Source organism: Periplaneta americana, chromosome 16, assembly GCF_040183065.1.
Source record: "Periplaneta americana isolate PAMFEO1 chromosome 16, P.americana_PAMFEO1_priV1, whole genome shotgun sequence".
In the NCBI taxonomy this organism is placed as follows: Eukaryota; Metazoa; Arthropoda; class Insecta; order Blattodea; family Blattidae; genus Periplaneta; species Periplaneta americana.
This window is the reverse complement of record NC_091132.1, coordinates 87593074-87612207: the sequence shown is the minus strand read 5'-3', so window position 1 is coordinate 87612207 and position 19134 is coordinate 87593074. Positions and strand designations below refer to the sequence as shown.

Here is a 19134-nt window from a genome sequence, read left to right as displayed (position 1 = left end):
GGTGTGTCGCGCAGCTCCATGGAGTGTGTCGTGAAATTTTGGATTTGAAAAATAAATTTTATGCCATCCAGAAACTCTTTACAACGCATTTTTTATTTACAACGAAGTCTTTGATATGGTACATTTTATTTTAAGACAGACTTTACCAATGAAACGTGAACACCTGCAACAATGCTCAGTTCAGTTTTTCAACCATAAGGCAACGTACAAAGAAACTCTGTGCAACCCACCAACCGCATATTTCACATTAATTTCGATAGGCGAGTTTTCAAAAACGATAATCTTTTATCGGACATTCAGCTTAGATAGGTTGGGATTTTTTACACGTACCTTTTTTTTGCTAATGCCACTCAAGTTGCTGCTTGTTTTTTTAGAATTTTCGATTGCGTGTTAACATCGACCTATCTACAACACTACATAGAAGTTGTTATCAATGCTTTTTTTCTGGCGGCATCCCGGCACCTTTTTGTTGCATTTTTCATCGTGGAACCGAAATATGTGTGAATAACTGTGTTTTAATATAATTTTTCTTTGAATTCCGCTTAGACCTTGAAAGTCTTAGTTGGACGAAAATTCCCGTGCAGCGAACAGTAATCATCTCCCCATTCGCTATATAAAATATTCTACACAGAGTTCCACCATCTTTTTCTCCAGAAGAAATGTATTAGTTATTATTATTATTATTATTATTATTATTATTAGTAGTAGTAGTAGTAGTAGTAGTATTATTCATCATCATCATCATCATCATCAACCACAGGGATTAGGCCTATTGGCCTGTTCCGTCTTCAAAGTTTATGTCGTCTATCCATCTTGTTCTTGGTCTACCAACATTTCTGTGTCCTCTTGGTTCATAGTTCAGTATTACTTTAGGTAACCGGTCGTCATTCATTCTTCTTATATGTTGGTACCAATTATGTTTTTGTTGTATTTTCTCAGTCAAATTAAAAATATTTAGTTGTTCTCGTATATTTTTGTTCTTTTGATGATCTAAAAGAGTGAGACCAGCAACACTTCGAAGGAATTTCATTTCGCTGGATTCAATTTTCTTTTTAGTTGCTCGGTTTATAGACCAATTTTCTGAACCATAGGTTAATAGTGGGACAGCTAACGTTGTATAAAATTTTAGTTGTGTTGAACGTTGTGTTTTATTTTTTAAGGTCCTTCGTATTGTTCCACACATCTGTTGAAATTTACTCATTTTATTTTTGACGTCTTGTTCTTTGACGTATGATATATTGCAGCCTAAATAGTTAAATGAGGATACCTGTTCTATGATTTCATGATTTAAAACTATTTTACATCTTCTGTGATCAACTCCTTCAAATGCCATTGTTTTTGTTTTATGATTAGAAATTTTAAGATTATATTTTTCCATTATTAATTGTAGTTGATAAGCTGCCACCTGTAAGTCATCCTCCGATTCTGCCATCAAGATCTGATCGTCAGCAAAAAGCATGGACTTCAATAATGTCGTGCCTATATTTATGCCGGTTGTTATTTTTTCTGCCATTCTTCTGTAGCTTTATCTATGTATATATTGAATAATGTTGGAGATAAAGGGCAGCCTTGTTTAACACCCTGATTTACAATTATTGTATCACTCGTTTTGTTTCCTATTCTTACTGATATTCTTGTCTCGTATAAGCTTTTAACCGTTTTCACTAGGTGTGTTGGATATCCTTCTTTGGACAGTATATTCCATAATTTATTTCTTAAAACCTTGTCAAAGGCTTTTTCGTAATCCACGAACATTATGTATGTAGGGAGATTAAATTCTCTTCTTTTCTGGATTATTTGTTGCATCACAAACACACAATCGGCACAAGACCGTCCTTTCCTAAATCCACATTGTATTTCGTCTAATTTTGTTTCACTAATGGTGTTCAAACGGCGAGTAATTATTTTAGCGTAGAGTTTGTAAGTGGAGTTCAATAGACTAATGCCTCGATAATTGTTGGGATTTCCGCGGTCACCTTTTTTATATATTGGGATTACTATTGCTATTGTCCATTCTTCTGGTATTTTATATGTTATCCAACAGATGTTTAATATATTATATTATTAGTATTATTATTAAATAAGTGTGTCGCGATATCGTGGGCATTCAGTAAAATGTGTCGTCAGTCAAAAAAGGTTGGTAACCACTGGATTAGCCTACAGTACTGAAAGAGTTGCTTGGAAATGTATCTAATTAAAATAAATAAAGCCACAAAAACGTCATTCTGCGGAGCGTGCCTCGCGATCGAATCTCGGACCTTCCAAATATGAAGCCAGCACGCGACCCCGCGGCAAACCCGTTGGGTCTGTTGTTCGTTTCACTTTCCCCTGTAAGGATGATATGACATGTTATACATTATGCAAAAGCTAATAATGATCAAGCAATGCAACAATTTATTATTGACTCGTAAATCAGTGCACTCTCAAGAGGAAAAAAATAACAAGCCAGCAGGTTAAGTGCTGCCACGTAGATGTGAAGAGTTAAAGTTAATTTCTTCCGTGTACGCTTTTTCAGTCATGTTTAACAGGTATGATCTCTGATAGTGACATTTGAGCTCTCTAGAAAAGAAAACTTGGATACGGTCCAACGATCATCGGCCGTGTGAAGAAAATCTTCATATGAAATAAATTGAATTCGGAGGCTGTGTTGTTGACATGTGATGTTGTATTGTAGGCGGGACCTTACATGTAGGTTACTTCTGGTAGCTTTAAAAAAAAGTCAACGTTCCTATGGGCAGGACTACCTGTCGGGGCCACGTGACTGGTCCAGGGGGCCAGCAGCATTCCTCTAGTCGACGTGAACCACTCCATCCGAGAATTCTTCTCTCGAATATACAGTCACGGACTGGGCAATTCAGCAGGTTGACCTACTTTGTGTTGCCTGGGTCTTATTCGCATTCATAAGGCATTATTGTGCCTGATAGGAATTCGACTATAAAACATTACTGAATTTTAATAGAAAAACGTATTCTAAGAAGAGAAGACCAACAATTTTTAATATCTGTGTAACATTGCTCCCGTCGAATGTTGAATGTAGATGAGAAAAAAATGTTCCACAGTGAAACAAAAAGCACACCGTTAAGCAAACGGTAGAGCTTCAATTTTCCGCAATGCGGACTTGGTTTCAAGTTCCGAAGAGTCCATTAGAAATTCGTAGTAGACAATAATAATAATAATAATAATAATAATAATAATAATAATAATAATAATAAAAGGTAAAGGTATCCCCGTAACATGCCATCAAGGCACTTGGGGGGCATGGAGGTAGAGCCCCATGCTTTCCATGACCTCGGCACTAGAATGGGGTGGTGTGGTCGGCACCACGCTCTGACCGCCATTTACCCCCGGGAAAGACCCGGTACTCAATTTTATAGGAGGCTGAGTGAACCTCGGGGCAGTTCTGAAAGTTTGGTAACGAGAAAAAATCCTGTCACCACCTGGGATCGAACCCCGGACCTTCCAGTCCGTAGCAATAATAATAATAATAATAATAATAATAATAATAATAATAATAATAATAATAATTGTTTAAACATTTCAAAGTTTTCAACATTAAACAAATTTATTATTTTATTTTAATAAAATATTTTCACAGAAATGTTAATAACTTTGAAAGGTATATACATAAATATAGAACTAAAAATACGAGTTCTCTGCGTTTGTCTGAACCTAAATGTAAAACCAATGCAGCTTCTTATCATAGCATGAGTCAAGGTCCCAGATTATTAAACAAATTTTATTCTACTATTATTTTAACCACGAATCGTCTCCAAATTAAAAAAAAATTGTATTGGATTTATAGTTTGGGTTTAAACATATTAAACACTTTTTAATCTGTATTCACTCTCAATTTAAATTTTATTTTTGTCTGTATTGGAATCCCCTCCTGAGCACGAGTCTTCCTCATTCAGGAGTGGGCTAGTTTATGTTACATTGTATTAACTTGTATTAATTTCAGACTTACTAGCAATAAAATAAATAAATAAGTAAATTTGTTTATTTTTTTATCTGGCAGAGTTAAGGCCTTAAGGCCTTCTTTTCCACTTAACCAGCTCTACAATTAATACAAATGCATTAATAATAATAATAATAATAATAATAATAATAATAATAATGTGAAATACTTTTATTGAAACTTATCTAATTTACCAGGTAAGCTGTATACATTAGAAATGTGAAGATAATTAGTTAGGACTATTATATTTATAAAGTAATATAAATATAATTATTTATATATTTAAATATGATCACTGTTCAACATATGAAGAGAAAATCAATTCAGTAAACTAGTCTGAAAAAAAGAACTTAAATTATTGTTAAATATTCTTTATGAATACTACATTTAAGAGCGAATATAATCTACTATGCCTGTTGAATAAGGTAATTGTGTACTTTAATTATGAAATAAAATACCGTCTGACAGGTTATAATATCGGCAGGAAGAAGATTCCAAATTTGAGCGGTGTAGATTGTGAATGATTGAGAATAACGGCATGTTCTGTGCTTCAGTATAATGATAATAATAATAATAATAATAATAATAATAATAATAATAATAATAATAATAATAATAATAGTTTCTTGTTCAGACCGGGTGCCAAGAGATCAGAGATTCTGAAACCAACATGACAGATAAGCTGGACAAGAAGTATGCAAATTCGATGTTAGAGCAGGTTCTCTCGGGTTACTTTCGTTCAGTAAATTAATTCCCAGCGATGCCGTAAATTGTCGGAAACCGATAATGTTGTTCGACTGTCCGGAGGCAGGTTGGAACCACGCAAGTGACACCAATAAGGCATCACTCATCAGTAGATATATGAGGTAGAATGGCTAGTTTCTTTTCCCCTCCATTGCATACATCGCCAACTAGAAACATATTTCACTAATCAGACTTCAGATGTATATGTTACCGTTAAAACCCGAAATCCATCAAAACCAGTTTCAACTAGTAAAAACTAGTTTAAGCAAATGTAGGTAGATTGTAAACGAGTTTTCTTAAGATCTAGAATCAATGACAGCTTATGTTTGGTTTGTTTAGGTTTTTTTTGGTAAAAGCCTAAACAAACCGAACCTAACCTGCAAATCGAGGTATAACCCCCTGTAAAGTTAATTTGAATAATTTCGAGGGAAAAATTGTTCCGCAGCCGGGCATCGAACCTGGGACTTTTGGTTAAACGTACCAACGCTCTACCAACTGAGCTACGCGGGAACTCTACCAGACACCGATCCAATTTTTCCCTCTATATCCACAGACCTCAAAGTGGGCTGACAACCGTCAAACAATCAACATTGAGTGCACACTAACTTTGTGTGACTTAAATTGTGGGTTTCTGTGACATGTATTTGGTACGTTTAACCAAAGGTCCCGGGTTCGATGGCCGGCCCCGGAACAATTTTTCCCTCGAAATTATTCAAACCTAACCTGTTATTAAGGTTGCCAACTCTCCCGTATTTGCCGGGAATTCCCGTATTTGTCCTTAATTTTTAAAAGTCTCCCGGCTCCCGTATTTTTCTTCTCTTCGAGCATTTTTCTCCCTATTTTTGCATAATGTAAAAAAGTGTATTCTAAACATCTGATTTTGCGTGAATGATGGATGATTGATTATATGATGAATTTTGTTGTTCAAGAAATGCACTGAAATGTGCAGTTTTTGTAGAAAGTAATGCTTGCAAGAAATGGGGTTTAGTGCTCACCCGTCTGAAATCAAACTGTGTTAATGTTATAAATTAGGGAAAAAAACCGACTAATTTTGTTTTAAGCATATCAAATAGTAATGCTCATACAATAGTAATATACGTTAAAAGAGCGGTATGTTGAAGATTGAAAAAGCGAAACGTAGTTGAGCTTTTTTAATTTCCGAGAACATGAAAACAAACATACCGCTCGTGTATCGTACATTATTTTGTGCGAAGATCGTTTATTACATACCTGAAAGACGAATTTCTAATTAGTTGCAATGAAATCTCCATGTTGGTTTCTGTTTAATGACGGCAACTTCGGAAAACCAAAATATCTTTCTTCAACATTGTTGCTATAAAATGTTTTCTGTGTTTACTATACGCCAGCAAGCCGTGATATACGTCTGTCTTTTTTTCCCCAGTCTATAAATGCGAACTTAAAACAAACGGTAAGGTTATGTAATTATTTATTTTTTCATTTTAATATTTTAACAATATTATTTATATAGCATATTGCAGTAATAACATCGGCATCTGGAATCTTGTTGATTTTTTCACGGCTTCCTTAATGTTACTTGTATCAGGAATGCAATAAGTTTCGTGGAGTAGTAGACTTTACTTAATTTTTGCAAATATTTAAAAATAATAATTAACATTACAATTTAGGTGAAATTGCAGTGGTAAGTTTCCAATTTATAATTATTACTATGTTAAACGTCTCTAAAAATAATATGTTAAAAGCCTAAAGCAGTAAAATGAATGTCGCGCTTAAGCGGTAAGAAGAGGGAAATTGTTATGTGTGTTACGTTGGGAATACTGAATGTGGTATTTCACACTTACCGCGTATTGGTTCTGTGCGGAAAACAAGCAAATACGCACGATCTCGCACAAAGAGGGTGTTTCATCTCATGAACAATAATTGGATATACAGTATGTTCGAAACAGGAGCACGACACATTTAATCAAATCAGACCTGAAAACTGCAGTCGACGTCATCTATTACGCGTGACAAAATCTGTCTCAAAATAATCTTATTTTAAGTCCAGCTACCGAAATGTAGAATACAGTTGTTTTTTAGTAACTGAACTGAATAATTTATCTATTTTATATGTGAAATGTTATCGGTTCCATATTCTCTCGTATTTTCTTAAAAAAATTTGGCAACCCTACCTGTCATTGATTCTAGATCTTACGAAAACTCGCTTTCTATCTATCTACATTTTAAAACTAGTTTTTACTAACTGAAACTGGTTTTGACGGATTTCGGGTTTTAACGGTAACATATACAAACAATTATTCTTCCTCTGAAACATAACGAGTGAGAAGTATGGGAACTAGGCCTAAAATGACATACCTTAAGGAAATCTTGAAAAAAAATATGTATTCTTACCAAATTTGTTTCTGTCAATTATATATAACTGATACTACAACATAACACATATATTAAGATCTATAGAAAGTGGAAAATACTGACAATCTTTAACTGAAAGGTATGTTTTAAAATAGACAAACTATGTCGTTTTAGCCAAGTTACTAGGATAAAATGACACACTTAAGTTAATTTTTACATAGTTCAAAAACAATTTTTGTTCTCTTAGATACACTTGCACATTCACTGTGTGCCCATGAGAAACATTTCTTGCACTGTAGCCATGTTTCTTCTAGTTTATATTGGCTATAAAATTCATTGCAGTAGAGACAAGGGGCATCGTTCTCAACATCACCATCGAAGTCACTCTCTTCATCTTGGTCCCCGTTGCTTAGATCAAACTGAAGCTGTGTTTTTCCTCTGTTTGCTGAACATCTTTCTCCTACAGCTCTTCTTTCAACTTCCTTTAATTTTAATTGGTTAATAAAAGAGCTGTACGATTTGGGACCCTTCACGTGTTCTCTTCCTTCTCGCCACAGATCTAGTGCCAGAGGGAATCGGGGAGATCTCTTGCTGTGTCACATGAGGTGAAGGCCTCGTTTGTGACGTTTCCGCTGCTGGTGCAGTTAGTGGTAATGGCTCTATCATATTATGTTCTTTTGCGTTTCTTGTTGTTGAACTGCTCTTCTGTGTTGCACCCTTTGGCCCGCCTGTAGGGACTGCATTCGTTAGAGGTCTGTCTGTGGGCTCTGCAGGACTAAATAAGTGATCAGGAAATATGTCCGAATTAAGTGGACAAATTCCTGTTGAAGAAAATCCACCCAATGCATTGGTGATGGTTGCAGCTTTTCCATAGACTTCAGAAAATAAGTCCGCAATTTGAAACTGTGTAATCACCCATCCAGGATGGTTCTTCAGCTACTTTGTACCGGCCTGAACAAATGTTTTCAAAGGCCCGAAGAAAGAGACATCAAGTGGCTGGAGTCGGTGGGTGCAGTGACGAGGGAAGGCTAACATGACATGTAATCACTGTTGCCAACTTCTGTGCACTATAGAGCTGTAAATCCAAACTCATCTTACAATGTTTTCACAAAAGCGCTTTTTTGGTGAAGTAGGTGCAAGTAAACTTCAGACTCGCCAAGCCTAGCTCATTCATAAGAGGATAAATCAGAGTAACAAAATTCAGTGCATATAAGTATTGAAAATATATTTATTTTAGAAATTTAGGGTTTTTATATTTTAAAGAAATCCCCATCTCACCTATTTTAAAATCAGTTAGCTTTACGAAAAATTCAGTCGAGCAATGAGAGAGATGCCACTATATATTACATAATTTCACAGAAGTAATCACTAATCAGCCATTGTAAACAAAGTTGACACCAATTTTGCAAATCGCTATCGCTCATAATATATGGCTTCTCATTTACAGTCAGAAACATGCACTTGGGTAAAATGACATAGTATGTCATTTTAGCCAAGTAGGTGGTATGTATTTTACCCGGAATGAAGAAGAATAAGAAGTAGTGTTAGTACGACCTAACCTCTTTATGAATTTGGATATTGTAATGCTTTTTATATAGGGAAATATTCATGTTTTCAGTCATGAACATTATTTCACTAATATCTGAAGCTTAAAAGAACAAAAAAAGAATACATAACATAACTCAACAATATTATATCGCCTTGCACTTTTTTCTTTTAGTTGCACCTGTTTCACCAAAAAGCGCCCTTGCTTGCTAAAACTTGGATGTAACCACTGTTTCCAGATTCTGTGCACTATAGAGCTGTAAATTCAAACTCAGCTTATAGTGTTTACACAAAACACATAGTATGTAATTTTATCCAAGTATGTCATTTTAGGCCTAACTCTCCTACTGTCTGATAATAAATGAACATATCAGCCAGAATCTCAATCAGAGATAATAATATTCTTTTTAACTAATTATTCTTCCCATTAAATGTAATTGCTAATTTACTATAAATTGGTTTAAGAAACCATCTTGCTTTCAAGAACAGGAAATCCATGTGATTGATATAAGATGAAATCGACAATGAAATAACATACAAACAAAGAATACTTTACAGATGGACGTAATATGTAGAAGAGTTATATGAGACAGGGAATCGTCCAGGTAAATTAGCTGTAGAAAACGAAGCAGCAGTATCAGAAGACGAAAAAGAATTTTATATTCTAAGGGAAGAAGTTGAATTAGCGCTTAGGCAAATTAAGAATGGGGAAGCAACAAGAGTTGAATTAGTGAAATACTTGGGTGAAAACAAGAAAGAAATTCTATCATTGTGGTACGAAACGTATGAGAAAGGCGAATGACCTGAAGATTTCACGGAGACAATGTTGCTGTCAGTATCGAAGAAAAATAATGCCAAGAAATGTAAGGAGTTCAGGACTATCAGCCTGATATCGCACTCAGCGAATATTGAATCGACGTTTATATTATAAGCTGGAAGGACAGTTGGAAGATGAGCAGTTTGGCTCCAGAAAGGGAAAAGATACGAGAGATGCAATTTGACTCCTGCGAACAATTGGCCAAAGTTACCTAGAGAAGAATAAAAAATGTAGATATATTTGTGAACTTTGAAAAAGCATTTGATAGAGTGAATCGGAATAAACTTATGGGAATCCTAAAGAAAAAATGTGTGGATTCGAAAGATGGAAGTCTATTCAATAATCTTCATATGAAACTAGTCAGAGTCAAGAAAGGAGAAGAAAATAATGTCACAGGGAAGTGCTTTCAGTCGTCTGATGATTCATTTATCTTTAAAATTCAATTAACGAATCTCTCTATTGAAATTATTTAAATTACAATAGGTACAGCTTTTCTTCAAGTTGAGAAGATTATTAATTAAGCCACAGAATTGCTAAACATTTTTTATCTTGCAAATCAAGATTTTCAGGTATAACTCCCTGTAAAGTTGATTTGAATAATTCCGAGGGAAAAATTGTTCCGGAGCCGGGTATCGAACCCGGGACCTTTGGTTTAACGTGCCAACGCTCTACCACTGAGCTACTCGGGAACTCTAACCGACACCGATCCAATTCCTCCCTCTATATCTTCCCGAAAATCATTGTTTAATATAGACAATATAATGTTACTTTGCAGATGGCTCTCGTCTGTTTTTTTAAGACGAATATCTTCCATGAATATTCTTAAAGTACTTCGCTCATAGATCTAGGTGTAGGCCTGGTTGGCATAGTTGGTATATCGCTGGCCTTCTATGCCCGACGTTGCGGGTTCGATCCCGGGCCAGGTCGATGGCATTTAACTGTGCTTAAATGCGACAGGCTTATGTCAATAGATTTACTGGCATGTAAAAGAACTCCTGAGGGACAAACATTCCGGCACACCGGCGACGCTAATATAACCTCGGCAGTTGCAAGCGTCGTTAAATAAAACTTAACATTAGATCTAGGTTGAACTTTAGATTGTCGTATAACTTCTATGTCAAGTACCGTCATTGGATCCCATAATTACGCTGTTTTAATAGGATATTGCAGAATAGAAAACAAAATGGATGCAATTCTATTATCTGCTCAATCTCACGTCTTGACTCATACTCCATGACGTCACATAATAATCCAACAGCTTTGTCTACGAAACTTCACGGTTATTCCTCTCGGACTGTCAAGGCTGCGTCCATTCACTTGTCCTCGCCTACGTGGGGCGACGTCCAGCAAAAGTAGGGACGCTAGCGAGACAAAAGACTCTTCAGACGAACACGCCGCATTCCTTGTAGCTTTTATTTTCCCCCGTCATTATTTTTCAAAGACAATCAAATTAATAATAATTGTAACAAAAATTAAACACTTAGAGTTAAGTACAATTAAAAATAATTAAAACCATAAAAGTAATTGAAAGTAGCAGACATCTCTATTCTACTTCGAAATTATTCTGTATTTATAACTCTCGCGTAAGAAATGATCTTACGGCAACAGTGTGAGGGAAGTAAAAATGTTCCTTATTTCTGGATTTACAGATCTTTTGATAAAATATATTAAAATTGTCGGTTTTCTCTTCTTGAGAGACGGTGTCGGGTGAAGTTCCTGGGTAGCTCAGTTGGTTAGAGTATTGGTATGTTCAGCCAAAGGTACCGGGATTATACCCGGCCTCGGAACAATTTTTCCGTTGAAATTATTCAAGTCTGCTTCACAGGGACCTTTACCTGAAAGCTAGATTTGCATGATAAATATAATTAATGGATAAATTAGTGTCAATGAAAACATTTTAGACATTCAAAATTCTGGATTTACTAACGTTTTCAAATCTTGCAGAATATTGTTCAAGTAAGTTTTAAAAGAGAAGACAAAACGCTGTAAGACCAAGCAGCCGGAAGAGTTTTGAAATACAGTCTGAAAGGAAGACGTACTGTCGTTAAAGATGGGGTCAGATCAATTTTTATGGAGTAGCAGTAAGTCATTTCGGTTCATGTACCCAGAAACAAAATTTGGGCCACCTGAATTTGCGCACTATGTTATAACCAGAACTTTGAAAATTCAGGTGGCCCAAATTTTGTTTCTGGGTTTGTACATGTTTGAGAATACTTGTTATTCATGGAGGGAGCAAACCGAAGTTCTTTTTCTCTGCAACCTGAAGCTCTGTTGAACTTGCAGATCTCTTTAGGTGTAAGGAATGACATTAGTAGATTTTCAGTTCGGGGACACCACAGAGATAGGCCGAGCAGTTCCTTTGTAGTAACCAGATTGGAAGACCGACCTCGGATGAGAAATCGTGTCTCGCCCTAGACTTCCTCAACGTCATTGGTCGGCCGCGATTGTGAAAATTACAGACAGAATGCCATAATTTATCCTCCATTTCCGTGTTATATTACCCAGACTTGTAAAAAAAAAAACTCATTTTTCTAAGGCTACGAAAGATAAAACGAAGTGGAGAATGTAGGTGGAATGAAATTTGTGAAATTGGAGAAAGACGGAATAACCTGCTCAAATTCTTATCTACGATATTTTCCATGCGTAACACTTCATTCATCGCCTGGGATCAAACCCATTTTCGCAACATTACAAGCCTGCACTTTAGCACAACTTATGATGTTACTCAAGTTTCAGAATTTCCTACTACATAGTTTCAATTTCAGTAGAGTGTATGCTAGCGAAAAGCGTAGGATTCTTATTAGCCTATAACACCTTCAATCTTGGAGAACAGGAATATGCAGAGTGAGTCGAACCAGTTGCTTACATCTCGTCCCGTTGCTTACATCTCGTAAGCAACGGTCAAACCTAAGTTAGCGGCATTTTTACCGAGCCACAATACTCCAATTGACGGGCTTGGGTTTTCCCTGTTTGTTTTCTGTAATGCCGGCGCAAGGGATAATGCGTGGGTTTTTCTTATTAATACTTACTTACTTACTTACTTACTTACTTACTTACTTACTTACTTACTTACTTACTTACTTACTTACTTACTTACTGGCTTTTAAGGAATCCGGAGGTTCATTGCCACCCTCACATAAGCCCGCCATTGGTCCCTATCCTGAGCAAGATTAATCCATTCTCTATTATCATATCCCACCTCCCTCAAATCCATTTTAATATTATCTTCCCGTCTACGTCTCGGACTCCCCAAAGGTCTTTTTCCCTCCGGCCTCCCAACTAACACTCTATATGCATTTCTGGATTCGCCCATACGTGCTACATGCCCTGCCCATCTCAAACGTCTGGATTTAATGTTCCTAATTATGCCAGGTGAAGAATACAATGCGTGCAGTTCTGTGTTGTATAACTTTCTCCATTCTCCTGTAACTTCATCCCTCTAAGCCCCAAATATTTTTCTAAGCACCTTAATCTCTGTTCCTCTCTCAAAGTGAGAGTCCAAGTTTCACAACCATATAGAACAACCGGTAATATAACTGTTTTATAAATTCTAACTTTCAGATTTTTCGACAGCAGACTGGATGATAAAAGTTTCTCAACCGAATAATAACAGACATTTCCCATATTTATTCTGTGTTTAATTTCCTCCCGAGTATCATGTATATTTGTTACTGTTGCTCCCAGATATTTGAACTTCTCCACCTCTTCAAAAGATAAATTTCCAATTTTTATAGTTCCATTTCGTAAAATATTCTCGTCACGAAACATAATCATATACTTTGTCTTTTCGGGATTTACTTCCAAACCTATCTCTTTACTTGCTTCCAGTAAAATTCTTATTAATTGTTGGCACTAAGTTGGCAACAGTTCTACTGGGACTTGGCATTGTCAATCTCCGTTAGTGAGTTGTCTGAGCTATACCGGTATTGAGAAAATGTAGTTTTCATATTAGACACACACTACAACAACGCATTTCTCTCGTTAAAACGTACCTACTGAAAAAAATCATACGAATTGTATTTACGCTTTGGACAACGTTTTTTCTTAACAAGAATGGAACCTGTTTCTCTCCACTTGTTCAGTAATTCAGAACACTATTTCAATGGTTGTGTAGTCTTTGAAAAAACACCGCCTAAACTTTGTTAGATTGGTAAAGTTGAATTACAGTTCTAAGGCTCGAACAGCGTAGGGCAGAATTATTCATTAGTCTTAGTTATACTATGATAGGCGAAAATGACGACTAAGAAAAGTAAACGTTACCGAGATACCACTAGGGAATTTTCACATATTTTCCACTTTTGGAAACCGAAGAGCACCATGTGGGGTTAATCAACATAGATCTACTTACCTTAAAGTAGAAACAATAGGGAAACAGTGCAACAGTAGTAGTTTGGGATTTTGCTTACTAGGTACATCAATCGGTTGAATGACAGGATTACTTAATAGGCCTGTGCCTAAACTTTGTGTGACATGTTTTCAAGCTTGACCTTCTCACGTAAGAAGCCTAATGTTCCACAATTATTGTTTATATAAACATTGCACTATATTAATAAGAAATATTATTCATTTCAGGTATGGAAGTGATTTGGTGTTAGTCGAATCTTTTGCTGAAAACAATTTTACTGCTGGGTTGGCAACAAGGAGTACAGGCCCAGCAGAACGGAACGGACAGCATTATTGGCTTGGACTTGCATCATTAGATGATTTACGCACCAACACGCTCGAGTCTGCGGCCGGGCTTCTAGTCTCACAATATTCCGGTGTGTGAAAATTCATTTTTACTGCGTTAAATAGTTTTACTTCATACACAGTATATTGTTAATATCATGTATTCATTCATAGTCTTTTGCCCTGGGGCGGGTCTTTCACAGCAAACCCAACATTCTCCAATCTTTCCCATTTTCCGCCTTACGCTTAATCTCCGTATATAATCCGTGTAGGCCTATCTTAATGTTATATTATGTATATTTTAATTTGAAAAGTCCAATGTAATAACCAGAGACCAGAACTTTTGGCAGAATGTCTTTTTAAATGTGTTAAATCTATTTTCATTTTGAAAGTAGGGGAGAGTCGGGTAGTATTGGACAGTGCGTTTCTTTCATCTACCACCATATGATGGTACCTGAATGACATGGTTACGTTTCTCTATGCGACATCACAGAAACGTAACCATGTCAATCAAGTACTATCATCGTGTGGTAGATGAAAGAAACTCACTGTCCGATATTACCCGATGTCCGATACTACCCGACTCTCCCCTAAATCTGTACGAATTATACCTTTGTGATTGATACGTCACAGTTTTATGTTGCCCTTTTCTGCCTTTTTTAATGTAAATGCCTAATTTACAAAATAAATGCCTTTTTTGATTATTATTTATCAATTTATTATTAAAAATTGCTTACAGGTATATTTTAATTTATTTCTATAACCGCTACAATGAAAGTGACTTCACCGAATGTATATTGTCTTTCAGTCAGTTCATATTCTCTTTTCAACAATGAGTGCTGCCGTGCAAAAATGTAGAACAGTAAGCGATTTAATTATCGCTTGTCTTTATTTGACAAGGCAACAATGAGTGCGGGTCTTATTTTTAATAGTTATTTTTCTTTCAGTTTTCATCGCGACGTTGTTGTAGTTTGCTAAATATTTCATATCGCAACATATCAGTACAACCAAACACAAAAATGCACTTTCCAAGGCTACTGGGAAGAAGATTTCTTTGCTTCCAACAGTAATTGCAACATCGAGTCGAAAATCTTAATTTGCATTCGACTTACGTAAAGCTTTTCTTGCTGCTGAAATCCCTTTGTGGAAAGTGCAAGGTTGTGGGTCTAGTGCAAGGTTTTTGTAATTGCCTTTTATTGCGTATTTTAGCTATTTATAATGCCTTTTTGCCTGCCTATTTTAGCTATTTCTGATACCTTTTTGCCTGCCTATTTTAATGATTCATAATGCCTAAACTTCCGGTCTCTGGTAATAACCCAACATTTCCACTATTTTATATCATTAAGGGATACTGCTTGATTAGTTTTTTTTTTTTTGCAAGGAATACAGAAAATATTTATTAATTTTAAGTTTTGTATACATTAAGTTTATTTCCTTATTAGCTACATCGGTCAATGTTACTTATGCCCCTCCCACTATAGAGACATAGGCCAATTTTACACATATTTAGTATAACTTGTTGCTTGACAGGTTAGGTTTGGTTAGTTTAAGTTTTTGTTATAGCCTACCTTGCATATACAATTATAGCGCAACATTGGCAGTGATAAAAGTGAAATATTCGTTCAGTGGGCGTTGGATACTCTACATTCACCGCTACATCTGTACCAGTTTTTCCTTTAAAATATCAAGCAGGGAAAAAATGCAGCGTGAACAGTTTCGCTATACTATCGTTTCCGTAACTGTTGTTCGCGAACTCACTAGGGGTTCGTGAAATTTTGCAAGAAGTTCACCAAAGTTTTTCCCTAATGGCGGATTTTGAGTTTGTTTTTTATTATTATTATTATTATTATTATTATTATTATTATTATTATTATTATTATTATTAGACTACAAGTTACACTTGGAATATCAAACTGTAGCAACTATGACTCCATGTGGATTGGACATATTTTTTTCAGTTCTTTGGAATTAAGCGTGTGTTTAGATACTCGTATTTAGTGACAGAGTAGCTTCCTCAGCCTGTTATAATGTAACTAAGGAGAAGACTTTGATTGTGGACACGAAGATGCGTGCCAGGCGATGGAAGGGAAGGACAGACGAGCGGGTACAAAGACACAAACCACTATGACTATGTCTTTATACGATTGAATAGTGACAGGGGTAGAATCCGCAGTCTGTCATAAAGAGCAGACTTATTCATATCTATTTAATTTTGATTTTGATGTTTCAAATGTAAAATAAATGTGTAACTATTTGAATATAATTATGTCGTTTCAATATTTTAAGCATGTTGCGTCATCTTTGTAGGGAGATACTAGGGTAGGCCTATTTAACTTACCGTACCATAATTACAGCAACTTCAAGTTAATTTAAGGTTGTATAGTTGAGTCCCTCTGCTGGAAACTTGTTATGGAATCTTCTAATTTGGAAAGCTACCTGACTCCGCCCACTACAGGAACATCACTCAATACGTTGCTCACAAAGTGATTGCTTTGCTCACGCTTGATGTTGATATCAAAAGATACAGTGAAGAAGAAAGGAATTTATTTTCGCTTATACATGAAAATACAAACTTAAATAAGAATTATTTTAGCATCTAAATATGTAGGCCTACACATAAAGATATAAAGAGAAGATTTTTTAGTAACACATACAAATATAATAATAAATAATTACAGTGGTAACTCCTCTAAATAAAATAATTGTTTTGACATTAACGACAAAAATATTTTTTAAGTCATTTAGACTGATACCCTTTAATAATACATTTACTCAGACAAAAAATTGAGTTGAAACTTGTAGGGAATCTGCTGTGTGGTCCCTCCAATGCTTAAAAACAAGTACATCATCCTCAGTAATACGTAGTAATAAAACAGTACATAGTGTTTATACTCACCCGGCTGCTTACACCATGTCCTCTTTCTATCAGTCACTGAGTTCATCGCTTGGCAGTGGTTGCATCGCCTAGGTAGGGGCGGGCACTTACGACCAGTAATGTAGTACGTACAAATGTATAAAATGACCTTTGATTGGCTAATAATAATTTTACCCCTATTTATGAAAAACGAAGGGATTCCACTGTATATTATTTTTATTAATAAGAGGTCGCTCAATTCACAACTTTGTGAAAAAGGGTTCGTGAGTCGAAAAAGTTTGGAAACCACTGCACTATACAGTCACGAGGTGTCGGCTTGTGTGCTTTTACATATTAACGAGACAAACAGCAATAATATGGGCAGAGTAAAAGAAAGATACGTGTATGTATGTTTCTTAGAGTTTATTGGTGAGCTCGCCAATAAAAGTAGTTGTGTAGCAGTATAGCAATTCATTCTGTATTTTCCCGTTTATGATTTATAGCTACATAGTTAGGTATACTTACATAATATAGTCATCAAGTTTCTTGTGTAAATTGTGGAATATGAACCTAATGTTTTAAAAGAGTGATCTTTATTTTTTCACACATATTCTTCCTCACGTTAACTTAAGAATTTTACTACAAAATTTTAAATTAGCACAAATAATGAAAAAAATATAACGGTAAACATTATACAAATGTCGCCTTCAGTGATTATGATGCTTTCTGTTTGATCTTTGGTTCACTAGTCTAGGGAATGCACTTTTAATTAGGGACAGCTGCTGGTATATACGAAAAGTTCGTAACATAAATTCACTGGACAAAAGAAATCCTGTCCATGAATGAGAGTGCTTCAGGAAAAAAGAATCTCGTCCATATCAGAATTAATTTCTGCTTAATTCATCATCCACATCAAATATCTCGAACCTCAGAAATGAAATTCTTCACACTGTCAGACTATCACAGTAGTGCACACAGATGGTAATCAATTATTAGATACTTGATCGGTATGAGCAACAGTTGTGACGAAAAGAAATTGCCTCATTGTTTCCTGACACGTGCTGTGTGAATACAAACAGCAATAGCATAGTTGTCATATTTGCACTGTACAGGGAGTATTGTAAGGCATTATAATGTATAAAAAATAATGAGTGAGAAAAGCGTCATACAGTATTTGAACTTTGACTGTTGGAAAACAGTGTGATTTGCGCAGGAGAACTTATAAGGCCTGTCAGTCTTCTTTGCACTAAACTCAAAGCCCGCCATCTGTAGTTGATGATAGTGACCTGATAATACCAATATTATATGAGAAAAAAATTCTCTTTAAGAAAGATAGTACACCAATTTATAGGCCTATTGCTAAATTGCAAATAAGTATAGTGGTGATGATGATAAAAATGATAATGAACATATGAAGCAGTCCAAGAAAAGGTGTACATGAACATCAGTGGATAAAAAAATGACTTCGTTATTAGGAATACACACACATTTTTCTTTATTTTTTTTTTCACGAATTGTACTTTGTTTTCAGGATTTTGGGCGCAAACTCAACCTGACCCACGAGTAGGAGAATGTGTGGATGTGATACTAACAGACAACCGCCAGTCATGGGAGCTAACAACATGTGAATCATTGTTACCATTCGTTTGCAGAGCAACAGCGTGTCCTGCAGGTAAGAAATATCTCCATATATTGAAGCTTATACAGTTGATCGATCTACAAAAGTTCTGAGAATCACAAATAATGATGGAATGAGTTACTGGTCGATTGTGCTGTTTGGTTAAGCCACAGCATACATTTCTCTTAAGCAATCAAATCCATATGTCATATCTCTGGTGGTAGTCTGCTACACCTCACAGACTTATATACATGAGTCGTCAGGGCTGAGATCTGGTGTCTCTGATGCAGATCTAGGAGTCCATGGTAGACGATCCATTTGGCGCCATGCAAACATAAGTGGCGTCCTATTTTACGAAACAGAGATGATAATGAAAGAGTAATAGGAGTGTGTTGGTGAAATGACAAGGGGAAAACAGGAGAAACTTGATGTCAGCCCAAGTTATGCACCCATGATGGAATGAGTTACTTGGCGATTGTGCTGCTTGGTTAAGCGTCAGCACACATTTCTCTCAAGCAATCAAATCCGATAAATATACCTACTCACAACATTAGCTTTGTCCATCACAAATACAACTGTGCTATCATAGAGATTTGAACTCA

General features: G+C 35.7%; 1 protein-coding gene across 6 annotated transcripts in view; it reads left to right on the top strand.

Moving 5' to 3' along the window:
• uif (sushi, von Willebrand factor type A, EGF and pentraxin domain-containing protein uif) overlaps positions 1–19134 on the top strand; it is a 431448-nt gene that overhangs the window by 287980 nt on the left and 124334 nt on the right. For all 6 annotated transcript variants that reach the window (XR_011329717.1, XR_011329716.1, XR_011329718.1 and 3 more), the window contains exons 5-6: positions 13965–14152; positions 18446–18586. Coding sequence is in view for 3 of the 6 variants with exons in the window: in XM_069812500.1 (XP_069668601.1) it covers positions 13965–14152; positions 18446–18586 (329 nt within the window). In the remaining 3 variants the exon portion in view is untranslated. The remainder of the gene's footprint in view (positions 1–13964; positions 14153–18445; positions 18587–19134) is intronic.